Source organism: Zootermopsis nevadensis, unplaced genomic scaffold (genome assembly GCF_977971745.1).
Source record: "Zootermopsis nevadensis isolate Lab colony 2312 unplaced genomic scaffold, Znev_1.0 Znev_ptg000001l, whole genome shotgun sequence".
In the NCBI taxonomy this organism is placed as follows: Eukaryota; Metazoa; Arthropoda; class Insecta; order Blattodea; family Termopsidae; genus Zootermopsis; species Zootermopsis nevadensis.
In genome coordinates this window covers 130,522-157,340 of record NW_028259133.1, presented here as the reverse complement: position 1 = coordinate 157,340, position 26,819 = coordinate 130,522, and the positions used below count along the sequence as shown (strand labels likewise).

Genomic DNA, 26,819 nt, shown 5'->3' with positions numbered 1-26,819 from the left:
AAATCTAAAGGGTTGTCTGTGTCTTTGCACAGGACAGGCCCCTAGTTATGGCATAGGCAAGTTATCAGTCTGGTAACCTTTGTCTTTAAGGAGGCTGGATGGGTACTAGAATCATTCTGGATGTGGTGGCAGAGATCAAATCTGAGTCATATCTCATGTAACCAGTAACAGTGATTCTATTTCATATATTTATACATGATTTTAAAATGTACCGGCACATCAGTTGAAGAAATATTTTTATGTAATATATAAGGACTTCTCTTGAGTGGTACTCAGTGTAGTTATATCATTAAGATCAGCGTAGTGGTAAGCATGCTGTGGAGAAAAAGCAGTCTGGTAAACAATGAAAAGCAACTTGACTGAAAGACGGTTTTAATAAAGATTACAACTTGTGTTAAAAGTGCAAAATACAACAGTATGCATTGTCTCTAATGGTAACACATGCACACATATATAAAAGTTCATACAAATGAACAATACCTGTGATAATGGACGGAATGTGTAAAAAGAAAGGGTGCAGAGACCAGTCATGACACATATTTTAAGATCAACCTACAATTATAACTAAACACAACCTACACGTGGTTATACTAAAGAACGCAGTCAACTCCAACTGAATGCTAATAAGTATTAAAAAGAAATTTATTTTAATAAGATCACAAACTGACCTCCACCAACATCTATGTTGTGGGACCGGATCAGAAATCAGATAATTTTCTTCTCTGGCTGTAAAAACACTATGCATTGTAACTCACATGTGTGTGCAACAACGGTTCTCGTGTACAATTTGCTCATTTCAAATTTTAGAATAATACTGGGACAAGAAGACATGAGCAATATCGCCTAATACATGTATGTTGCACCAGTGAATACCGCAGCTATGGGGCCATAAACTTCAGTATTCCTCATTTTCTTCATCTGAAGCAGCATCTTCCTGAACTTCTTGGTAATCCAGCTCCAGAGCTGCAAGGTCTTCACGGGCCTCTGAAAATTCACCTGTGGATCAAGGAAGTGCTGAAGTTGAAATTTTTGATTACTAGGGAGTTCTGGCGTGTTTGAACAAAATAGCACATGTCGGTCAGACAGAGAGGAATGCAGTACGCTGGAAACTATGGTTTCATAAAAAAGATTCGTTGCTTTAGACTCGAGGTCTTGCACAGAGTTAGATGGAATGACTGTTGCACAATTTTTGCAACACAAAACTGAGCTGAGTAGTTTACTACAAATTTAATTTCATTGGAGAATATTGCATCTGCATCATGGGAAGCAGTTGATAAAGAAGTGCAATACAGGTCCGTATTCAACTAAGTTAGCTATATTTCAGATTAAGAAATTAAAATTTAGGGTTCCTCAATATTCATTAAAAGGGCAGTTAACTGCACAGATTATCAAAAGGCATTTCTGAAACCAGATAAAAAGATCGATCATTCGTTGCTCACCTTCTTCCATGCCTTCTCCAACATACCAATGGACAAAGGCTCTCTTAGCAAACATCAGGTCAAATTTGTGGTCTATTCTCATCCAAGCATCCATGATGGCTGTGGTATTACACAAGCAGCATACTGCTCGTTCTACCTTTGCCAAGTCTCCACCAGGAACTACTGTTGGTGGCTGATAATTGATACCAACCTAAAAAAAAACAACTATTTTTCATGCATCGACTAAAATACTTTCCTGTCAACATCTTCACCATAAGAACGTCAAAAGTCAATGCGGACATGCACACACAATAATGCTTGCCTTGAAACCTGTAGGGCACCATTCAACAAACTGAATTGTTTTCTCCTTCTTGATCATAGAGATGGCTGAATTAACATCCTTAGGTACCACATCACCACGGTACAGCATGCACACTGCCATGTACTTCCCCTTGCGTGGATCACAGTTCACCTACCAACGCCATCAAGATAATGTTTGACATTTACTTCAATTTGTCATTATTAACTGCATGGAAAAGAATCCTTCCGGATAAGCTAATAGTCACTCAGCTAGTCACAAACTTCCCTGCCTTTTAAGCAAATCAAATGTTCAATACTATGTTCACAAAAGCTCACCAATGGACCTCAATCTGTGTCATACGAATCCAATCCACAGTGAAGTAATTTAAATTCAAGTTTGTCTGAATTCTTTATGTGGATGAGCACAGAGCAGTTTCAGACTAAAAACTGGTTCTCTGTATTTTCAGAAGTAACCAACCTCAAACAAATTTAGTTTTGGCAGATGTATACAACAAATTAATACGAAGGATTTGAGGTTTTCACGGCAGTGAGTCTGAAGACGGCCGTCTTCTCAACGGCAGCACGGTTATTTGCCACTCATCATGGCTACAACTGTGACACAGAATGATTGGCATAACAATTACACATGTACCATTTGATTTTGTGGTTCAAAGCACGCCTTGGTGATCTCTGCTACCGTCATTTGCTCGTGGCCGGCCTTCTCTGCTGACAACACCGGCGCATATGTGGCCTAGGAGACATAAGTTACTTCAGAATGGGCAACAGGTCACTGCTTATATGCAAAGCCAAAATGATCAAAGACATCAGTACATTTGTTATCACAAATAAATCTAACATACCAGAGGGAAATGGATGCGAGGATACGGTACCAAGTTAGTTTGAAATTCAGTCAGGTCTACATTGAGAGCTCCATCAAACCGTAGTGATGCTGTAATGCTGCAATAAACATACATCTATTAGTCCATAACTGTTTCCATGACAAAAGTGTAAATATAATTTTACAAATTTGGCAACTGACATCAGACACATTAATCTCTGAACAGTTACCTTGGTCATGAAATATGAACTGGAAGTGGTAACACCATGATACATGAGAGGAATCATGCAAACTGTAATATGATAAAAATAAAAACATTTCTGCTACATTATTTTCATAGTCAAATTCAAATTCTCTGCAATTTGTATTACCGTAGTATGAGCAAAGTTTTAAAAGGACTATGTGAAAGAAAATTGAATAAATTTAAAAGCTGTAAAATCTTGATACTGTTATAATTTAAAAATTACTAAAACTGAAACAAATAAGCAACTGGCTGTTTCAAGAAACTCCGTATCATCAGTGTACTCTGCTCTAATCTGTGATGCCTGATCACACTTGCATCAACTCCATTTTTTACTACCTGGTAAACAAGTTAGGAACTTTTCATAGAATGTGAAAATTGTGTCAACACAAAAAGTTCAAGGACAAGTCTCTCATACCTCGATACAATCTGTCCAATGAGCCGATTGAGGTTCGTGTATGTTGGCCTGTCAATGTTGAGGTTTCTTCTGCAGATTTCATATATGGCTTGATTATCCACAATGAAGGCAACTTCACAGTGCTCCAAGGTTGGATGTGTATACAGTATAGCATTGTAAGGTTCAACAACTGCAGTTGAAACCTACAGTACATCCAAAGTCATGTTTCGTTAATGACACATATCACACTTTTGCATAACAGTGACACATTACCTTGCACGCTGATAGCAGCCTCTCGTCCTATAAGCTGAGGTAGAAGATGCTTGTGTGGACTTCCATGTCATCTGTACAGCATATTTACATTAATATACACAAACATGCACACGTGCTTAAATTGTGAAATTCTAGCTTTCTAGATATTAAAAAGTGGTCTGATAACAAACAGTTCCACATCTAATGGACCACAAGAAAAATGGGGGAGTTCTTATACATGTTGTCATTGCCCCCACTTCACTGTGGCAACTTAGCACAGCCAAACTAAATGCCCAAAATAATGGTATACAAAAGATACTTTGACCTTTGTGTCTGCTTTCACAAACAAATTTTAAACTGAAAAGTCAAATGATATATTAAGAAACATATGAATTTAGTGACAGTTTCTAAGGAGTACACATTTTCCAGTTGCATAATTGTAGATACAAAACCTATCACTGCAAAGATAGTAAACAGCACAGACATGACACTGAGACTTATACAGAGTGACGTGTAAAGATGTGACAGTTTTCCATAGGCTACTGTGAGAAATATGTCGCATCTTTGAGCCCCACCTGTATTCTTTTCACTTGCATTATGCTGAAGAATATCTCACAGAGAAATTGCAGAGTTTAATAAGATAAGTATTCTACCGCTGTTTTCAACAAGGAAGAATTCCCAGGCAGCGGTAGGAAAGTACTGCATCTATTCACAGGGACGGTGATGAAACTGACTGTAATAATTATGCAGAAATATCACTGTTAGCTGTGTGCACATCTTACCCAGCATCCTTCTGTCAATATTAACTCGACACACACGTAAAATTGTCTGGGATCATCAGGTATTATTTTGGTGAAGAAATCATGGAGAATGAGATGGGCAGGGCATGTAGTTCACATGGGGAGACAAGAAATATGTACAAAATTTTGGATGAAAAGCCTGATTGGGGGAAACCACTCACAAGACTAGGCACTGGATAAGAGGATAATATCAAAGTGGATCAAAAGGGTTTGGGGACATGAAATGGACTCATCTGTCCAGGAGATGGCCCAGGCTCCATAAAATGTTGGTAATTTCTAGACTATCTAAGCACTCTATCTTTGTCAGCATATTCTCATCTACTTCAATACACAATTTGTTCTCATTGGGCATCAGCAGCCATGGACAATAACTGTCCATGACTTTTAGTATACCATATAATGCAGGGACTGTTTATGAAGATTAAAGACGTTAAAACTTAATTTTAGCAGTAAAAAGTGTTTATATTTTCTTATGACTACACATGAAATACTGATAACTTATTAAAAACTGGTCTACAACAAATCTTTCCTACTCTTACTTTTTGTCTTTACAAACAGTATACATCGCCATTATAATGAACAAAATTTTAGAAAATCTTTAATCATTTTCAGTTCTTTCAACAACGTATCCAGATAAAACAAAAAGACTGGAAAGACTACAACTAAGAAAATCCAATCCAATGTCATTTTGATTTGAAACTGCAACATGGAGTCAACATTGTTGAACGTGAAATGAACGTACGTAAGATCAACATAAAACTATATGTAGTTAATGACGTTACTCATAAATGCATTTCACATCTCAAAATATGTTTACGATAATAATTTAATGCAACTTAATTGACCACATTTCAGGACAGATATTTTAAATACAAGAACATTTGTCTTGAATGTGTGGAATGAGAGATTGTAGAGGTTGTCTTTATACTCACAATAAGATGATTCACTACTTGCTAACACACAGACTAGTGACATACACTTTCACTAACAGTGAAGTTGCAACTGTTAATTCCTACTCATGCTCTACTGCAACAACAACTGTCGACAGACAGCGTGGCCAACGAGTCTTGTCAATACGAATGATCCAAGCAAAGAGAAAAACGAGCTGTCAAGATGCAGGGACAGGGATAAGAAATGAGAGTGCCTGGTAATAACGAGTACAAATGAAATATGTGAAATGTTATACAAGAAGAGTGCAATAGTACTTGAGGCTGTAGTACACTTCCAGGTTACAAATATATGGAGACTTTACAACCCAGAAGGCAGCAAACTTCATACTCACCACCATGAGGACCTGAAATTCTACTCAATAATTAATTATTTAGAGTGCTTAATTATTCAGTTCTTTCAACAAAACAACCTTCTTCTGATGTTAACACAGCAACATAATTAATTATGTTGAGTATGTCATCTAATAACATTTTAAGCGAACTGTCAAAACTCAGAAGTTAGTAAGTGTGCACGGCTGGCAAATTAAAATGCTGAGAGCAAGGCAATTAATAATGATCTCACAGTTTGGTATGGTTCATATATTAAAAGTAGGCCAAGGAAGATAGCAACCTCTCCATCCACCTGCAACCACACCCACAGCCAGAAACAGCAAACTGTTCTGACAGATAACAGGCACAGTCACAGAAACTGGAGAATTATGATTTTATACGACACAATATGAATCTGAGCGATACCATCATTCTATACAGCCATCCCTCCATATTTATAAATTTGTTATTTACAGTCAAGTTTCCAACAATATATTAGTAACATTTTTGAGGAAAATTTCTTGTGGTCCGTCTTCACAAGCTTTGCGCAGCTACTCATTGTTTACCCCACACGCACTACACACTGCTGCACCACCAAAATCTTGTATAAAGTTCAGCTTCTATTTATTACATTTTCCATGATCCTTGCTTCCCAAACTAGAGATAAGTGATGTTAGTAAAGTAAGCAGAAGTAAAAAAAAGTTGTGAAGAGAGAAAAATAATGAGAGAGAGTTCATTAAAATGATATCTTATTAACAAATTTCACCATTTGCAATTATATCAGAAATGTACCCCTGGTTAAGCATGTAGTATAAAATCTTCGTTTAAATTAGTTCTTTGATTTCATAACCTAACCTGCAAACTCAATATCAATATTTCATTTCAATGTTTTGCATGAAAATTAAATTCACTGATTAAAATAAAATTTCACATGCTAATATTTTGGTAAGAATCATTAAAATTTCTAGATATTTAACATTATATTCATGTTTAGGTAAAGAAAAGGCAGGTCTGAACATCTAGGGTCTAACCAATACGCACCTTGGAAAAGTCTACCCTGCCAAGGTTCTGGAAGAGATTGGCGTCAGTCTGAGCTGTTGGACACAACACAGCGCGAGACAATGAAGCTACCAGGCACTGATACTACACTCAAAGAACTCGTTTACATCATTACCAGACATTCAGTCGTGATCCTCAAAATGTCGGTATTAAGCAGAGTACTGTTTAGGTAAAGTAAATTATTAAATTTGCATTTTATCCTTTTGTTCCTAGTTGTCAACCTGAATTACTGGAAAATTCTCTTCTAGGAATTACAGACTGCTTCAGCAGCGCCCCATTACAAGTTGCCAACTAATTTTAACTAAATTAAAACAGATTGACAATATTCCATTAAATTTTACTGTTTCATGATGGACAGCAAAGGCTAGAAATTCTGTAACAGATAAAAATACCATATTTATTCTTATGAAGTCTTCTGTCCTCTGTATTTTATGAACTTACATAATTAATTTACACACCCCTTATTGTGTGTGGCCAAATAAAAAACTATATAATAATTACTACTTCTTTAATTTCACATATCAAAAGTATATCAGTATAACGTATTTGTACTAAAGGACGATTTGACAAACGGCAATTATGAGGAGCTGAAATTCATTTTGCCACAGAGAATTTTCCTTAAAATTTTCAATTTATCCTGACTTGGGAGAAGCAATGGAGGCAAAAGAAATATGTTTCACAGAGACAATTAAACTTACCTAACAATCTGGTTAAAAATAATTGAAACTTAAAGAAACACTGCCAGCTTTAATATGCAGATACTTTGTAAACGTTCGGCATTAGCATGACAAAGTAAAATGTTCTGGTTAAAAATGTAAAATTTCAATTATAAGTGGCATTTCTAGGTCAGAGCTATCTGAATGTGACTGCTTTATTTCTACCTAGCAAAGACCAAAGAGATTCTGTCACAAAGCATTCATGCTTGTCTAACACAGAGGTACGAAACTAACATGCTTCTTGCAAATGAAGAGTTGGAAGACGGTAAGAATCTGACAGAAGCCGACAGTACTGTGCAAGTAGCTATCACATTCTACACAGAAAGATGCATTCTCCTCTCTCAATCTGCTTCTGAAGGTTCATCTTTCTCCTAATCTACTGCATTATTTAGCTGAAAAACTACTGCTAAATGCTCTCCTCCAGTCCTGGCTGGATTTCCCATGCTTATACTGTGTCACTACGCAACATGCTACTCCACAGGCAAGCAACCCTGAACACAAACGGTATTCTCCGTCATGAAACATAAGGACATGATGGTGTGCTAGCAGCATACAGGACCCTGTCACTAGGAGGAAAGTATATGACTGAATTTATGATACCTTGGCTATATTACCCCCAGAATACACTGGACACGCGTAATGGGTTCAGAGCTATTGTGAATACAGAAGAGAAGTCACGAGTTTCCATTCTGTGTCCCACCCAGCCTCACATGCAGTGGGTACTGAGGACTCTTCCCACGAGGAAAATAAAGTTGACCGCTTATCTCCACCTAATGTCAAGGTTAAGAATGTGCACAGCTTAACCTTTATGTCCTGGCTCATCTTGCAACTTTATTTTACATAAAGGAATATTAGCGGACAGAAAGACGATTAGATGAAAGGTGACAAAAGGAGTGTTCAGTGGTTTTATGCCTATGAGAGCAACATGTAGACTAGCAGAGTTGTGTCTGTGCCCACTATCATACACTACCACAGCAGCTGGAAACCTTTGGATTAATTGACTCTTTGATGTATTAATTAAAGAATCTGCTTAACTGAAGGAAATTAGCTCGATTAAAGTAATTTCAACCATATCTCTTCAGCTTCAAATACATATAAAGCATAAAAAAGGTGTTTGTGCATATGATCCAATTTACTTAAATGAAGATCAAAATAATTCAGTATACGTAATCTGAAAGGGTACTTTAATTTCCTCACATTAAATCAATGTTTGATTTAATTACTGGGGATTCAGTCTAGAAGTTCCAGAAACATAAACATTAAGATTTATTCAGCTGATTATGAACAGACAAACTCAGTATTAAAACTGATATTGTAAACATTTTGCAGTAGAAACATTCTGATTATTCACACTTAGGGTACAGTAACTGAACTGAGCCAACAAAATCAGAATGCTCTTCAGAACTTCAGGCAGCAATTACCTGCTCACCTCTTTTAAATAATTCCATATTGAAGAGCAACAAACTTTCAGTAAATATTACAGTCATCAAAGGGTCATTCCATGGTTGCCAACTGCTAGAAACTCTCACCCATCACCGCTAGGCTTCTACCTGTGGGGCTGGGTAGATGGAAAAGGTGAGTTTGCTTTTCTTGGGGAAATCCACCGACAGCCTTTCCATGAGGAGTGATGCAAACCCAGAACCAGTCCCACCACCAAAGGAATGAAAGATGAGAAAACCTTGAAGTCCATTGCACTGGTCAGACATCTTACGAATACGGTCAAGTGTCAGGTCTATGCACTCCTTTCCTGCAAGAGGAATAAACTGCAAATCCATCCATGCTTATTAATTAAAAATAAAGCTGGAAATTTTAATGATGTAGGAAAGATAATATAAGTTGAACACCTTTTGAACAGTGAATACATGTGAGATCTGAGGTCTCCAGTTAAGCCACCCTACAGTTCGCTATTTCACATTCTCTGACAATGGTGATCAGCTCAAAGCAAGAAAACCAAATGCCTTACGCAGCCATCCTTGGCCTAACATCAACAGCACTCTCAGTTAACAGAATTCATATTAAGAACATACATAATTTTAACCCTGCCAACCAAACATGGATCCACTTTAAGTCCAACTTTCCTCCTTACATTGCTAATAGTAACAAAATTCAGAAATATTTTAAATGACTTGTTTAACATGCTAACCCATTGCAGAATATACTACATTGCCTTGCATAATTTACACACCCTTACTTTTAGACAAGATGTCATATGGCGTCCTAACCCAGCGGACGACAAGATAAATCTTAAATCAGTGTCCATTTATATTTACCAATGGTGTAATGTCCACGAGCATAGTTATTGGCAGCGTCCTCCTTCCCCGTAATAAGCTGCTCAGGGTGGAATAAATGCCGGTATGTGCCCGTTCGTACTTCATCTGTAACACATGATAATACATTTAAAATTAAGAAACTGACGTGAATTTTATCTGCTCATAATTTAACTATGCACATAATGGTAATGAATGTACATGTGTCGAACATTACTAACTTACCAACCACGGTAGGTTCAAGGTCCACAAACACAGCCCGAGGCACATGCTTTCCTGTCCCCGTTTCACTGAAGAATGTGTTGAAACTATCGTCTCCATATCCTATTGTCTTATCTGACGGCATCTGCCCGTCAGGATGAATCCCATGTTCCAGGCAATAGAGCTCCCAGCACGCATTTCCCATTTGTACCCCTGCCTGCCCAATATGTATGGATATGCATTCTCTCTGAAATTAACGCAAAATAAAGTCAACTACATCCACCAGGCTACCCTTTGGCTATTTTGAATGTCTTGAGGACCATTTGGTGAGATTTCTGCTGAATTACATGATCATGCTATCAGAAGTTGCTCAGCAAAGTATCCATCAATGGTGTTTTATGCATTATCATTTGCATAATTTTTCACTAGTTCCATAATTGAAAAACTATGCAAAACGCGAAAATGTTACTTTTTTAATATTTTGGTGATTATGGGAGAACCATTCAAAATTATTTTGGTGAGCATCCAAAGGGTCAAATGAACAATGAAAAAACATTCAGTGCTGCTTAATGTGCTGGACATAACATTTCTATCATATTCACAGAAAAAGTGGACTTTACAAGAAAAACAACAAAGCTGATGGGTTGTAGTACCAACTAGTCTAGTAGATATACAGTCCACAGACCAGGAGAAAATCCCTACTAGGAATTTGATATACGCGCATGCGCAAGATTTTGCGGCGAGTGACGACCCATCCTAAAAGCATTCGTTCCACAACCACTGAACGAACAACAGACAACAGTCTTTCATGTGTTCTAATGGGTACAGTTGTAAGATTACCTCACAGTGGCACAGCGATTTAATCTAGAATATTATCGCAACACAGTATAGCTGCACTCACTACACGCTACTCTTAACTGCTTGATGTTTTCAGTCTGTGTAGTAGCGTAAAACTCTGACATATCACACTTCCACCAATAGCAGCCCTCTAGTCCACTTGATAGTAAACATTCCTCCTGCACCACCCCAGAAACAACTTCCCCCCACAGGGCTTTTCTCCTGGTCTGTGGGCAGTAGGTGACTAGGTGTAGTCAGGGCAATGAGTCATCATCCTGATGACAGATCAACAAGGACTGAAACATTGGTAAACTTCTGCCATACTATGGAGTTACAACTCAGAAGACAGCTATCTTCATACTCACCACTGTGAGAACTTCAAATTCTACGTAACAAAGTTTCATTATATTCCTCAACACTGTTGTAACATGTACCGTAAAACAGTAGCAAGAGGCAGCTCATTGATATGTAAATTTCTGAATGGGGAATACCATGAAAAACCATTCAGAATTGCTGAACCTCTAATCTGCCTATGCACTTTTAGATATTTTATTTTCCTTCATCTGGCTACTCTACGCTTCACATCAGAGAAAAAAAGCTGGAAAGATACTGCCAATTCAAAAATTCATTGGAAAATTAAAGCACAGTCCATTGATTAAATGACTACTGCACATTTCTATTCTCCAGTTTGCAAAACGTACTCACCTCAGATGACATCAAAGCCCTGCCAAGGATGATAACAAGAACATAATTTTTCTGTTCATTTTCTCCAGTTCCATGTAATTTTTCCTAGTACGTTCAGAATACATATCAGCAGTGATTTTTGTGGTAGTATGCATTCCCGGCACCTTTTCTCCAAAATATGTAAAGATCGTCAAAATACGTTAAAATTGTCGGCCACAAATTCAACGTACAGCCACAAAGAAGCACTGTGCAAGAGTCTGAACCCATATCACATGACAGAACTTTATTACATTCTAGAATAACCCAGAAACAGATTCATTGCTTCATATGGTACCATAAAGTGTTTTCAGTTCATCACTGCAACACATCTTGCATGCAGGGAACACTCCATACTCTGGCCATAAAAACTGATGACATACCATACATTTACTTTGTAGTTCACTACTTAGTTGTGGAATCAAATCTGCTTACCAAAAGAGAAACATCCATCTGTTAACAAACCAGTATCACGCATTTTAAAAATGTGTATTTTCCAGTGATCATTATGACAAACAAAAGTCAGTAGGCACAAGACACAAACTTCTGACTTCAAAGCAACAGATGTTATCTAATAATAACATTTCATAACAAATACAAAATTAAAATTCTGTGTTTATTTAACAAGTCCACACGCTACAGCTGTTAACAAAGGCGACAACCACACAAATACAGGTTATAGTGCATCACAACAATCTTTCAAAAGCCGAACATTTACTTTGTTTTATTCAGGACGTTCCTTTGCCAACAGCACAGCATGGATCACCAACCAAAATTCTGTTGGTTTGCTGTGTCTTCAAACTCTCAAACCAGACTGTAGCTAGAAAAATACCTCTTTTGAAATTCCTACATTTCAAATGTAGCAAAATGCACAAGATATTTATATTCTAAATACTGCAATTTTTTTCTAGGTCGTGACACCACATGGACTCGTAGATAGAGACCAGTGTTTCAGAGAAATATATTGTCTCCATCTTCATGACTGCAGCAGGAGTGTTGGGAAGTGGATACTTTATAGGGCTAGGCTAGGGGGCAATCAGCCAATCACAGTCAAGGAATGATAAGGAGATGGTCTGAGCTAATGTGGAGTCTCCATGCAGGGAAACAGAGAGGAAGATTGGGTCACAGGAGAGAAATCCAGACTTGGACCATTAATGGACCAAACTGGAGGGTAGATGCAAGCTGAAATGCAGAGCCAGGTCAGGGAATGGAGTTCAAGAAAGAGGGCACTTCAAGAACCCAAATCTGGGCAAGGCAGGACCATAAGTGGGAGGAGGAGAGCATACAATGGTAAGTATGGAGGGACAACAGAGAACAGCAAATCCTAATAAGGGCAGATTATAAACAAGACTCAGATGGACAATCATCCAGGAAGGTCCTCACAAGGACCACAGGAAGAGTAGGGATAGAATGGAGTGCGAGCCATGTCCTTGATGAGAGCCCGCTTATGTTCCTTCAGGATGTCAATGAGCAGCTTCAGTGACCTGCTCAGGAAGAAGCCATTCAAGACGTGTCTGGATTTTCTCACTGCCGTACTGATGTTATGAAGATGGATGTGATGGTCCAGATGCATCCTGTGTTCATCCACAGCAGACATCAGAATTATAGAGATGGATGTGCCAGAGGCGTTCTCTGACCCTCATTTCAACTGAATGTCCAGTGTGGGCCTACATTTTTCCAGACCACCTTTAAAGCTAAGTCAGTCTTGATGCTGTGTTTGGACAACACCCTACTGATTCAACTAAAAGGAAAGCCAACAAAGGGTAATAATTCCTCTGATAATGGTGGTGGGACTCTCTTGGGTGGATGGTCTGGTGAATCTACTCTTTTCTGTAGCCAATGCCCAGGAAGATGAGAAGGAATTCCTATTCTTCTTCAAGACTGTCAGGACTGCAGAAAACCTTGACCCTGTGAACCAGGGTAAGCCAGTCCACATCCTTCTCATTCCTCAACTATGGCTAATTGCCCCTAAGCCTAGCCCTTCCTCTGACCCTGCACAAACTATCAACTTCCTAACACCCACAGTTCAGCCCTGAAGATGGAGGAGCATGTTCCTCTGAAACACTGGTATCTACCTATGAGTCCACACAGTATCGTAACCCAAAAGTGTAAAACTGTCATCTTCATAGCCATGAGAACCTTATATTTCACATTCATATTCTTTCTCCGTAAGGTTTAGCACCAAGAACCAATATTACTTGTGCTCTTGTTAACAAAGAAGCCTTAATGTCACATGTTCAATATGCAGGCAAGTATAATTTAACCCACGTAAGCAGACAAAACAAAGAGTACATAATACATAGCTACAAAAATGTCTAGTTTGGAAATTATATTTATGCATAAAATTCTGAACAGTATGGGCACAGCTTGAAATATCAGACACCACAGGTTCCAAAATATGAATGGGATAATAATACTATATTACTCTTCTAAGAGATTATAAAAATAATACTAATATGGCTAAATTTACAATTAGTAAATACTATTCAGTGTAATACCGGCTGATTTTTATAACTGAAATTACATTATTACCTCTTGCGAGAACTACCTTCCTCAATGAAGCAGTTGACAGTCACTCACTGGAGTCACCCAAGCAGGGGTGAATCGTATGTGTCAAGTCAAATTCGTAACAAGCTCTGCGATTTTATACTGAAAGCTCTTGATGACAGTACAAACACTCTTTTTTATTCTACAGATTTAAGCTTCCATTAACGAGGACACATAACACCGCGTCCTCCGTCAATTGACAGAGTAACACCGGTAATAAAAGATGCATCATCTGATGCTAGAAAAGCAATGCTCTTAGCAACCTCATCCACAGTTCCAGCACGACCCAATGCATGAGTAATTTTGCATCTCTCCAGAAACTGAAAGAAGAACAAGTTCGTTATTAAATATTCATATATTTTTAATCAGAATTATTATAACCCTAACTGTACGTATTTTCATGGCACAAGGGCTGTTCAATAAAGACTGAGAATGATTTTTTGTAAAATGCTTGGAACTTTAATTTGTGGTGGTTGGTAGCAGTGACAGGTGCAAGTTGGAGTCTGCAGTTATATATAGGTCACTTATGTTTAGTTCTGCCTGTGCTGTGACCTTGATCACAAGCTACGCCTTTCTCGCCTCCAAAGTAAAACATCTGTCAAGGCAGATGTTAAAGCACTAAACACTATCATAAAGGATCATTTTTGATCTCTGTGAGAGATTGATTCCTCAACTTCTGACATCTAAACAACAAGCAAACTGCACTGAAGTCTGAGAAAGCACCCAGTGGGCGGGTTTCTTCGAGCTCGCCAAGAACAAAATAGGTTATGTCTCTCTTTAAGTATTTAAAGCTATGGCGATTGCAATTAAAACACCAAGTGGCATCCAGCACAAAAATTTGTACAATTGGCTACAGCTGTTAAAACAAGTTGACAATCAAAAGCCACAACACAGTGGGAATGAGCAGTTCCAGGTACTTAGAAAGTCTATTTCCCATTCTAAAAAATCTTGCGCAGATAATTTTATACTTAGGTAATCTAAGTTTATAATCTAATGATAAAATGTAATTTAGCTTGTATGTTAGCTTGCTGGGCTCACGTCTAAATGGTTACAGGACTGGGCCCTATTCAAATCAGAATTCTTTTGTAATTTACAACTGTAAATGAGTTATAGGTTATTATTGCTGTTGTTATAATTAATATTAATATATGAAAGCCAGTTATCATAATTTTATTTTGAGAAAAAACTCTTTAAAATAGATTCTGCCCACATTAAATTTATTGGATACAACCTCAAAGTATTATAACATATAAGCATCATTTCACATTAACTGCTATGACTTCAAAACTGTACCTATCTTCAGGCGCCATATTCTAGTTTGTCCAATGGTTCGTCACACACCGCTATCAAACTCAAGAGTATGTAAACATATTCGTATTATCATCTTGAATTATGCCACAAAAAGAAAAAACTTAGACCCATCACCACACAACATTTCAGGACTCTTGCCTTATGTGCCGTCAAGTGTCGTTCCCACCTTAAACATCTGTGCATCTATCATGTCATTATTTGCGGTTGTGGGAAATTAAAATAAAAGGTTGGGTTGGCCTCCAATGGAATACTGTTGACACCAAATTTTGTGAAAATTGGTCAGCTGTTTCAAAAGTTGAATGAGGAGACACACATACACAATCAGCACAGCGATCAGATATGCAAATTATTTCCTTTAAGATGGAGTACAATGATGATGATGATAGTAGCAACAACAGCAGCCTCAGGGAGATGTAACAGCCAACTAAAATTTCTAAGCAACAGAACAAACTGTATCCCTCAGCTCACCTGTTGATAATCCTCTTCACTCATTCCTCCTCGTTTGTGAATCTCAGTAACAATGACACCAGGATTAACAGCATTAGCCCGCACATTCCTGTCTGCCAATTCCAACGCAACAGTACGAGTCAACTGATCCACAGAAGCCTTACTCATATTGTAAGCAAGAACACCGGGGAACTGAATGAAAAACAATAAACGACAAACATGACCACTCAACGTTTTAAAGTAATACCAGGTATGTTTGATTATAAAATCCGTCCTCATCACTTATCATAACAAATACAAGGACTGATCAGAGTCGTATATACTTTGATTCCACTAAGCTGCAAAAGTCTCTATGACACAGATGCACCAATTAGTTGTGTAGTAAGGCACTTGGTGGAAAGACACAAATGTTATCTGCAAGAGAAAGGTGGGATATTACACATCAGTTATAAAGAATGGAAGAGAAAATACAAATTTTCATATTTCACAGCATAACAAATATTTGAGAAGTGTCTTAAAAAATAGATGCGGTGAGGGCGCTGGATAGCGACTTGTGATCGGCACATAGCACGTACAGAGTATGTCGGACTGAATTGAGGAATTGACATTGTAATTTATATGCAATTTAAGTTCAGAGTGCTTAACATCATGATATGCTACAATTAAGTGACATAGCAAAAGGATAAACAGGTCTCAGGTACAATAAACAGAAACTGTGAATCATGTCTTCACACTAGTTCTTTGAAAATCTTAAATTCTGTGAAAGTGAATAGCTTGAGCAAAACTGACTCACTGAGCGCAATCCTGCAACACTCGATACATTCACAATGTTTCCTTTAGTCTTGATAAGGTGAGGAACAGCAAGCTGTGTCAAGACAAACACTGATCGCATGTTAGTGTTCATCTGTTTATCAAAATCTTCAAGTTTAGTTGTTTCAATACTTCCAGGAATTTGGATCCCAGCTGAATTAACCTGTAAAGCATCAACAATCCTATATGTGTACGACGTCTGACAAATTTGCTGGGCAGCAATGGTATCATACAGTCATCAAGAGACAAAACACAAGACATCTCTAAGGCTAAAATAAGCACATATGTCATACCCAAGATGATCTGCTTTTGTGATATCAAAGGAACTATACATTACAAATTTATTCCTCAGAACAGTCAACATAGCAACCGATCTTCAAAAGTTTTAGAATGTTTACAGCAGAACATTCATCAAAGAAGATAACTTTTGGCTAGACAAGTGGATTCTGGAAGAGAATTTTCGCCAAGAAACATATACCAGTGTTCGAACATTCAACTTAAGAAATTAGTGGAGACACTGAGAGACAGAGGCATACACATGGACAGCTGAATAACTAACTAACTAACTATATATATATATAAACAACTGCAGGTGACACTTAAGAACAAGCATTTTAATATAAAAGGACAGCATACAAAAGAAAAACACACACTTCACACTAACAAAATAACATATTAGAATGGGTCTCCACATGGTGAAAATTGCAAATAGAAACTGGATGTGAGTGCAGTGTTATTAAAAGCAAATACTGTGTTAATAAAACCAATCGTCTATCTCTTCTTGGACTGAAGACAAATAAACCCCACCATATCAACAAACAAAACCAAATAATATTCTGAAGTTCAGTGGGAGCTTAACCTGTACTAAAACATGGAAGATATGCTAGGGAAAAGAAAGCAGTTGCACTACAAGATGATTACAGATCTGCAACAATAAAACAGTAAAGTAACGTCTAAATAAACTTACCAGAACATCAAGCTGACCATAATGATCAATAACGTCTTTCACTGCACGTTCACAGTCTTTTACGATACACACATCTCCTAGCACACTGAAAACCTAACACAAAAAATATGTGAGAAAATATATAAAACATGGAATACCAATGTACATTAAAAAACCTATGAATGGTTTTCTAAATGACCAAAACATGCATTAATAAAGTATCAGTGGGCAGATACCTTTTCTTCTGGCAATCCAGCGTCGATACATTGCTTCACTACATTCTGCAAGTTTTCACTATTTCGGCCACATAAGGCAAGACGGCACCCAAGTGACGCAAAATGGACAGCTGTACCTGCACCTATCCCCGAGCTTGCACCTACATTCAATGACAATCGCATGACTGTGACTCCAACATGACGAGACGAGCAACGGACATAAACAGCTACCAGCATCAGAAATAAGATTAAACTTGTGCGAATGAAAGAAAGTTCTACAAGTGAGATTAGTTTTCTCAACCAGTAAGAACTGTATCAAATCATCCAATTTCAATTAGTACTGTTGTAGGCTATAACGTTTATAACCAACTCCCTATTTGTACAGAACTCGGTCAGAAACAATCACCAGCAGAAAACTCCTTATAACAATGTTATTAAAAAACTAACTTCGTTTAACAGTAAAAATTTATCGTAATTAACACATACCTGTTATTAATACGACTTTATTATGCAAACCAGACATTTTGATACCAACTAATCCAAGACAACTTTTCCCACTTCCCACCACACTTGTTATCAAAGATTATTTATCACGGATCGAAAATCATAGAAGCAGGTGAGTTCCATAGTACACAGGTGAATCGGTTGCGCAGACAACCTGCTCCGTAGAATCCACGGATCACAGGCTATAAAGTTAAAACTGTTCGGATTTCTGTCTTCTGGGTTATTGCGCTGTGTAGTCTGAAGACAGAAATCTTCATATTCACCGCTGTGAGAACCTCAAGTCTTACTTAAAACTGTTCGTTCGTTATGAAAGGGAAAAACCGGTTTAAACCACAATTGTGACCAGGAAAAGAATACAGAAAAGTCAAAACTCCGAGTTCCGGTGAGGGCAGTTCCTGCAGCTCGGAAAATAAACAAGACAGAAGAAAAGTTGATTCGAAGAGGAAATTAAACGAACAAAGGCCACAACCCCGAAAAACTGTCCTGGGCTCGAGACCCATCGTGAATATCCCTGGCTCTAGATTTAATTCTTCCGAGCTCCAGAATTTATCTAAAAATGTTTCCGGTCCATGTCTGCGCTGCTGACAACCACGGCGAAGCACTGACCGCTCTGGGCATCCGGCAGCAGTTGCTAACCTCTTCCTAGAGGACGTTACAGGCACTGGGGGCAGAGCCCCTTAAGGAAAAAGTAAATAACGTGGGCAAATGTCTTTTTAACTTTGTCTCTAGAACTGACTCTTCCGACCGATGTACGTCTTCTTCAACGGCGATCCACTTTCATTTTCAACTTGTTCTTTATTCCATGCACTTGCATCATTTATTTTAGAAAATTTTACAAGGGACTCATTCAGTTGTAGGTTCTGTCGCTGTAACTCAGCTTTCCCCTTTCTTTTAGATGCACCGGAATCACCAGCCGACATCGCACTGAACGGGCAGCTGGTGAGGCCCCATGAGAAGACTGCCAGTTAATCCCGCGAAAACGTAAATCGCAAAATGTTTCCCGGAGTGAATGCGTGCTGATGTTGTGACTACCGGAAAGAAGATCCCGCCTGGACTCGGCTCGATCAGCGGCAGGCCGTCCTCTGCAGCAGCAGGGGCAGAGCCCGTACGTGGTGTGGAACGCCCTTCACGGGTACCCAACCGCGTTTGCCACAGGTCGCCGTTTCTCTCCAACGACGATCAACAAAGACGAATAACGTCCTAGGACGTTTCGGCTTCTGCACGCACCAGCGAGAAGACGGTTGTTGCGCCGTGTAGTCCGGAAGAAGTTTGCCGACGTTTCAGACGTCCTTCCTTCCTTCATCATCGGGGCGATGAGTGGATAGAACTTCTACCAGACTCACCGCCGCGAAAACCCCAAATCGTCAGCATCTTTTCTTTTCGTGCCACGAAGTGCGTTCATTTTATGGGTACTCGTTATTTCCTTTGCCTGACTACGGCGGATTCTCGATCGCAACCCAGAAAACAAAATGGAGGAAGAAAGTAATTTAAATAAGTTGAAGACGCCCAGGACACTAATTGGATGCAAATAGGATCTAGGATAGGACGGATCCTTTGAGGAACGCAAACAACATTCAAAGTTACGAGAGAATTGGCCGGAGGAATAAATTCTCTTTCGTAAATTTGCGTGACGTTAGGAGCAAAGACGGAGACCCCAAGTACATCCTTTTCTTTTGAATCGTGACTACGGCGACATTGCAAGTCGGACGCTCCGCGCTCTTGAAGTGAAACCGAAGCTCCAAGGACACAAGGAACTCTTTTTCAGACGTAAGTGCCGTAAATTATGGATAGACGGAGCCCCTCGGAAGAACTTTCGAATTTGAACCACATTTCGGAAATTAATAATTTGGACCGTTCAGTATTCTGTCGCATTATTTATCAGCTACTTCGAGGGTTGTTCAGTTGACAAATACATTGGGTGGGGGGGGGGTAGTAACGAAAGGAAATAAGGAGTTAAGGAGGATACAGTGGCGATGTACTCTTCCAGCCATCGAAAGCGATCCCAAATGAAGACCACTTGATATTCTTGTTCTGGTGCAGGCCTGAATTCAGGACACACAAAACGTCGAGGTTGTCAGCGACCTTAAGGGAAAGACGAAGAGTCTCCTGAAAGCAAAGTTCCACGTCCCCAGGAAACATTCAAAAATGAAAATAAACTGTCAGGAAACATCACGCAGACCTTCACGAGCTACACACGTCAAACGTTTCCACGGAAATATTTGGCTGCCATGACAACGGAACATCAAAACATTTGTGACCTCGGACCTACATTTCCCGTCCGTGTGACGTGCCACAACCGTTCAGCCTTCGCTCGAGCTAAACAGAAGTCAATAAACTCTTTCGAATAGCAGGTCACAAACACTGCGCTTCTAGACTGTCATCGACGGCGAAGATGATGAATTGCTGCCACCGATTTCTAATTACTCGTCGCTTGTGCACAGAAGTCTTCGTTACTATTAAGACAGAAGAGAGTTCGCATTTCGTGCTCATCTTACCAACTCCCTGGTAGCAGAACCCGCGTGTCCAACGCCGATAACACCAAAGCCCGCCACCGGCCACGATCCTCACAGCCAACTCCCTAAGATCCATCCTGATGTCATACTCCCATCTCCTCCTTGGCCTGCCCAGTGGTCGTTTTCCAGAAGGACTCCCTACCAAAAGTTCGTATTTACCCCTTGCGAGGTACGTGTCCAACCCATCCCAGAGTCCTGCATTTCACTAACCTCAGTACGCTAAGTGACCCGTAAAATTCACGCAGCTCCTCGTTATGCGGAATTCTAAAGTCCCCACTTATTTCATTCCTCCTAAGTCCAAACATCCTCCTGAGCACCCATTTTTCAAACACCTGCAATTCACATTCTTTCTTCAAGGTAAGAGACCATGTTTCACAATCATACAAGACAACAGGTAAAATTACTGTTTTATATATCCCGAACTTCAGTGTTTTTTGGTATTAAATGAGACGATGACAGATTTCGAATTGAAAAAAAAAAAGCTTTCCCGAATGAATTCTACTTTTAATTTCATCGTGGATCTCATTTCTATTTGTCATCGTAGTTCCCAGACACTTAAACTTTTTAAACATTTTCAAATTATGTTCTACCGTTGTTGAAGCTGATCCCGAATTACGCTCATGTTTTTAGATTTGTCTGCATTTTCTTCTAGGCAATTTTCCTTGCACTGGGAAGGGATCTCTACCAGCGAGCGACCCTGGCCATTCACATCTTAATTAACCTTCACAAGTTTCTTTGGTATTCCAAACTCAATCCCTCTCTTCTAACCGAGTCCTATTCCTTCCTAAAGTCCACAGATCGCGGCGGAGTTTCCGGTTATCACAGGTTGTTCTAATATGCTCTAGGCCGTAGGGAAGCAGGATGAGAGACATGAGAAATGCGCACAAAATTTTACCACGTAAGTTTGAAGGGAAGAGATCACTTCGGAAATCCGGGCTTCGGTCTAAATGAGGGATACAGAATCTGCATTTTCAGACCGTTCTGAATAGGAAATCCATCAGACAGCTGTTTACGTAAACGGACTTGACTGGGGGGTTCAGCAAAACACATACAATTTAAAAGTCCTGAGTCCTGAACTAACCGCACACAATCAGAATTCTAGACGTGTTTATTGTTTATCCATCCGAAGTGACAATATTATTACAATAATTATATGATTTCTATTACAGTTTGTTTCCTGTTAACTTGGTTGTTCTGGCTATTAATTTTTAATTTGTTTCGTGGTGTATGTGTAATTTGCCATACACTAGAATAATAAACCGAATTGAATTAACTTATATTAATACACGTTTCAATCACTCGTAAGACGTAAATCGTGTACGCACGCAAGTGTGAACAGGCTGCTGTGGTCTACTGCATTACACCTGATAGTAACCGGTCGTTTGTTTGTTTGTTTATTTCTCTACGATGTATCGAAAAAAATGATCGTACGGCAACGTAACTCGCAAACCACGAAGACGAACGGCCAGTCAGTGAGTTGTAGAAGGAAGAGGACAGAAGAAATACGAAACAGGAATCGAATCCTGACATACTTCTTTTGATCTGCTAATTCCTGCAACTTCATAAAGAAGCAGATGGTAACAGAGTCTTCGGGGGACATAAAATTACGTCCTAGGAATCTCCTGCTCAATACCGCATCGAGCCAATTAAAAGGGCGAACACTAATTCAGCAGCAGTGAAATGAGGCCGACACAAAATCGAACGATATCGATTCTGTTGGCGTGCAGGGCACGACGTTCCTCAGTTCCCACGGCCCTTATTCATAAGACACTAGCATTATCAGAGGATGGCATGACCGGCAGCGAACCACAGACCTGAGGCTGTTCTTCTCGTGGTCCCATCCCCTCACGTACAGCAAATGTTTTGGTCAGTCCTGTAACTTACTGAACAACCGCATTAAAACTTTTTTTAAAATTTACGACAATTTTGAAATTGGTTGGTTTGTCGATACAGGACACTTTTAATAATCATTTTCGAAGTTTCCGTTTCTTCTGCCGGAATCAAAATCAAAACTGTTTTGTTCATTCGAGATCGAAGAGGAGGCTCCGTGGCAGAAACAGCATCCAGCTGACCGGACTCACTATTTTGCCTTCCTCTCATGACGATTCATCAATGACAGAGCGTGGTTCGACGCTCAAACCACGGTACAGCAGGGAGGAGGGCGAGGAAAGGCGCCGAGACTTCGTAAAATTCTGTCATTCTGAGCTGACCAACGCACAAACCAGGATTGGACCTGAGACGATTTTTCTCAAGACGCAATGCAGCTCTGCAATAAACCAGACTAAAAGGCGCTTCACTGACAGGGTTCGTGTAAAGCGAATGACACACGCGGTCGGAGTTCAAAACAAAAAACAAATCTGAAGATAATCTTAATTTCGGAACCTGCCTCTCGTCGCTCAGGTTTAATCACGTGAAAAAAGTGCAAAAACCACTTGAATTCTTCTTCACAGAGAACGGATGTTAACTGAAAAACACTTTAATGACTTTCCTTACTATAATAATACAAATGCAACCTTCCCAGAACAAATACAAGCACTCAATTTTAAACTGTCATGGCTTAAAGCGTCTAATACGAAATTTCCAAGTGAGCACTCACGGATCTGATTTTTGTGAATGACTCCATAGCAGCCCGAGTGCCTCGTCGCGCCTGCAGCGGGTCACGACTCCAAACTGACTGCACGATCCGGCACTCTTACGAGACGCACATCTTCGCCTCCTTGCTGCCATGACAGCCGCGACTCCCACACGCACGCAACGACGTCAAACAAGTACGGGCGAAATAATGCAACAATATTTTGAGTTCCAAGGGGCCATTCAGTACTTTAGACACATTTTAACTGCCCACAAATCCTAGGATCGGCTACTCCGAGCTAGAATTTCCAAAATATTCCACAGCCACTTCACTGGTTCGCAATTTACATCAGCTATGAGTTACTCTTACCATCGCAATTCGAATTTCAGTTCCCTCGGTTCGACGAAATGTTTCAAAGGATCGCAGGTCCGTAGTTCAATCCCAACTGAGGTCACTGTAATGGGAGTGAAAATCATTTGATCTTTGTGATAATTCGGCCATAAAAACCTCTTTTGTTCACGTTTCGAAATTCTTTGACATGAGTCAGCTATCGTTCTTTAACGCGCGTATTAATTTTGTTTCGAAAGCCCTGATTAAAAAACCACGAGGGAAGAAATTTCCTTTCCCCGGAAGAAGCAGCTCTTTGAAAGGTTCCTCGTTTTTGCAGTAGCCAATCTAATTAAATACTTTTTTTTCAGCGAAAATGGCAAATACGAGCAAAATGAAAGATGCACCACAACTGGTTGGAGCCGAAGCGTAAACAACGGCCAACTCAGACGAAAGCGCATTTATGAAACCCGGAAAAATAATTTCGCAAGAACCAACCAGGAATACCAAGGAGGGGGCTATAAAACTTTATCGTAAATGTGTTCTTTGTTGGATTTCAAACAATTTCGATTCCAAGACACTGTTAATTTCATAATCTTTTGTCTAAACGTCATGTGGTTTGACGAACGCACATTTGCGCAATGAAGTATTTCATTTATTGTTCGCACTTACGCTTAGATGTGTGTGTCAGCGTTTTCCTCAGTAGCGGAACAGTTGCGCTCTTTTCGTATTGGCTAATTCCCAAATCACGTGTAAAACGTTTGGAGCGCCGCAGGTTGAAAACGAACTAACCTCATCACCAAAACCCAGAACGGAATCACAAAAAATTCTGAATACTGAATTTCGAAAATGTGGCAAATTTCAAATATTTCAGAACTACGGTAAAAACACAGAAGACAAAGACATTAAATTCTGGATATGCCACTCAGCATAGAATCTCTTACCTTCCGGCCTACTCTCATGCTTCTGGCTGCTAAGAAACCAGCGTCTCGCAAAATTGGAACAATGTCAAAGAAGGTTTATCATAATAAACTTTATGGAACAATTGATGCCAGTTTTAGATGCAAATCAGAATTCCTTTGAGACGAAATGTTTCTGCTATCAAAAGCACTGACCGACCACTGGCCGCGTGGGGGCCCAGCCACGTTCTTGAAATGTGCAATTTTGCAAGGAACACGAACAAGTAATAAGACACTTTCATGTTCAAAATTGTTAACTCTTGTCGATAACAAACTAAACTAATGAAGTGAGTAACTCCTTGACAAGCTGATAGTCGCTTAGCTAGTCAAGAAATTACCACACTTTCTTGAGACGAAAGAGTTCACAAGAGCCCGACAGCGGCCTATGTCTTGAGCCAGATCAATCCACCCTATTTTCTGATTAATTTTAATATCCTCCCATCTTTGCCTAGGTCGTCCTAGTGGCATCTTCCCTTCAAGCTCCCCAACCACAATTTCTCACGCGTGCCACGTGGTCCGTCCATTTTATCCTCTGCGACATTAAGCAATATCTATTAATTATTAAGCGTTCACGCGTAAATGTACATTCAAGCAAGTCACAGCCCGTCCATCAAGAGTGTTCAGAATTCATTCACCGATGTTCTTTCCTACTTTGCAAAGTGAATTATCATCAACAAACATCTGTTAATTAGTTCGGCAAAATTTGTACGATGCTCTGGAGCAGAAACGAAGTTCATGACTTAAATCACAAATCTCAGCGGTTCCCATCCTTTCAAGACCTCGCGACACACTCACCCAAAGCAAATGGCAATTTATTGACACTTCATGGCAGCTAATTACAAATGCCATGCCAGCAGCTCACATATTACTCAGTTATTTTCTTTCACAGATTTGATTTATTTTTATTAAGAATTAATTAACTTCGACGCCAACACTTTTTCCGCTATTGGGGGGGGGGGGGGGGAGAGAGTGATTATTACAAAAATGTACGCGGGCCGCAGATTGCGGGCTCCAAGACTATAAATATTACTTTACTGAGTTGCATTTATAAGTTTAGGATCTGAGGTGACGTTTCCTGGAATCATATTTGACGAGTACTGAAATTGTTATGGCCCGTTGTTCGCAACGGGACGTTCCCCCACTTGTGATGGAAACTACGAGTTTCCCTAAATAACTGCTTAATACTCGACAAAGAAGCAACAAATGCTCACACACGTTTGGTCGTTCATTCCATGCTTCATGAAAGTGGTTACTTACCATTTTAGGGATTTTGGAAGCAGCTGATGAACCGTGGGGCCAGAAACCTCCTCCTTCCGCGCTCTGCCTGTGGCTGCTTCGTAAACAATTCAGATAAAGCGAAAATTAGTATCGATGTGACGTCGTGCCTGGGTCGGAGAATGCACTAAATATTGACACCTTGTTGGAAAAACTAGGTTAGGAGAAACCCCTAGACGTTTCGAGTGATGTTGCTGTAATCCTCCGCGAAAACAAATATTCCAGTCACGCAATAAAAGTAAAATTCGCGAAACGAAAACGCAACTCGTTATAGTGGGCGTAATGAAGTGTCTGTACGGAGAGGCACTCGATTTAGAATGGCGGCTTGTGACTTCGACATCGAAGAGCACATGCGCCGACGACATCGATAACGCCTCTTTCTCCTAAATTCCTGGGTTTTTCCTCCAGAGGCTGTTGCACAGGTTGCCGTAGCAAAATTTTCACACGACTCGAAATTAGTGCAAATACGACGTTTACAGTATCGAGGAAACGACGGTCCTTCGTATTCTGGGCGTTTCGTGACTTTCAATAATCGCGGATCATTGGAAGGGGCGAATATTATTCTGAAGACGGACATCTTTTGTGTTTACACGGTTATAATACGTCCCTTTATTTACGACGAAATTGGTTTATTGTATGTACGAGGGGCGTATACAAATGATCTAGACTAACCTGAATTACGTGATCCTTGATGGTGGTGGCTCCCAGGTTACACTTCGGGCCGTTCCACATATTCTCCCTGGAGGGCTCTGTCAATTTCCGTATTGTCTCACGGAACCATTGTCTGGGGGTGTCTCGTGTCATGTAAGGCGTCACTATCGGGGAATCGGTGACCACGGAAGAGGGCACAGTCACTTGGTGCCAGGGCGGGTGTGGGAGCACGGTGAACCCCAGTGACTGCACGTGTGACAACGAAACAGTGGAAAAGGGATCCAGCAGTGGTCGTCCCAGAACATCAAGAACTCCGCAAATGATTCAAAGAGTGTCGGAACTGATCCCCCGTACCAAGGTGATGCGATTTTGATGCGTGCCTTTATCTTTGCACAGAAAACCAAAATTGCACACACAATTTTGTTTTGCAAAGCTAA

General features: G+C 39.7%; 2 protein-coding genes across 10 annotated transcripts; both read right to left on the bottom strand.

Annotated features, from left to right (window-relative positions):
- Positions 1-355: 355 nt before the first annotated feature.
- Positions 356-26,063, bottom strand: LOC110840113 (tubulin alpha-1C chain). Of its 7 annotated transcripts, XM_022084922.2 has the most exons (11): positions 13,838-13,962; positions 11,689-11,758; positions 9,773-9,995; positions 9,551-9,655; positions 8,831-9,027; positions 3,216-3,397; positions 2,579-2,675; positions 2,371-2,469; positions 1,741-1,890; positions 1,440-1,629; positions 356-996 (listed from the first exon to the last, which is right to left on the bottom strand). In XM_022084922.2, exons 2-11 carry the CDS (start codon positions 11,689-11,691, stop codon positions 896-898), a joined length of 1,347 nt encoding a protein of 448 aa, XP_021940614.1. In that variant the 5' UTR covers positions 11,692-11,758; positions 13,838-13,962; the 3' UTR covers positions 356-895. The 7 variants fall into 7 exon arrangements, with proteins under 7 accessions (XP_021940614.1, XP_021940613.1, XP_021940610.1 ...); XM_022084921.2 differs by lacking the exons at positions 11,689-11,758; positions 13,838-13,962 and adding an exon at positions 25,714-26,063; XM_022084918.2 differs by lacking the exons at positions 11,689-11,758; positions 13,838-13,962 and adding an exon at positions 23,195-23,250.
- LOC110840115 (uncharacterized) lies at positions 11,901-20,751 on the bottom strand. 3 transcript variants are annotated; one of them, XM_022084930.2, is made up of 6 exons: positions 18,068-18,315; positions 17,603-17,808; positions 17,388-17,480; positions 16,404-16,583; positions 15,632-15,802; positions 11,901-14,172 (listed from the first exon to the last, which is right to left on the bottom strand). In XM_022084930.2, the coding sequence occupies exons 1-6, from the start codon at positions 18,102-18,104 to the stop codon at positions 14,014-14,016; spliced, it is 846 nt and encodes a 281-aa protein (XP_021940622.2). In that variant the 5' UTR covers positions 18,105-18,315; the 3' UTR covers positions 11,901-14,013. The 3 variants fall into 3 exon arrangements, with proteins under 3 accessions (XP_021940622.2, XP_021940623.1, XP_087207708.1); XM_022084931.2 differs by having other exon boundaries at positions 17,603-17,742; positions 18,068-18,284; XM_087351582.1 differs by lacking the exon at positions 16,404-16,583 and having other exon boundaries at positions 18,068-20,751.
- Positions 26,064-26,819: the final 756 nt, after the last annotated feature.

Excerpts from the sequence above, each read along its gene's own strand:
- LOC110840115 (XM_022084930.2), bottom strand. The coding sequence starts at position 18,104 with ATGTCTGGTTTGCATAATAAAGTCGTATTAATAACAG. Across the intron at positions 17,809-18,067 it reads TAAAGTCGTATTAATAACAG|CTGTTTATGTCCGTTGCTCG; the intron begins GTATGTGTTAAT and ends TGATGCTGGTAG. Across the intron at positions 14,173-15,631 it reads GTGAAGAGGATTATCAACAG|TTTCTGGAGAGATGCAAAAT; the intron begins GTGAGCTGAGGG and ends TTCTTCTTTCAG.
- LOC110840113 (XM_022084918.2), bottom strand. The coding sequence starts at position 23,221 with ATGGAGTCATTCACAAAAATCAGATCC. Across the intron at positions 9,996-23,194 it reads CATTCACAAAAATCAGATCC|AGAGAATGCATATCCATACA; the intron begins GTGAGTGCTCAC and ends CGTTAATTTCAG. Across the intron at positions 1,891-2,370 it reads TTGAACCACAAAATCAAATG|GTGAACTGTGATCCACGCAA; the intron begins GTACATGTGTAA and ends TGGCGTTGGTAG.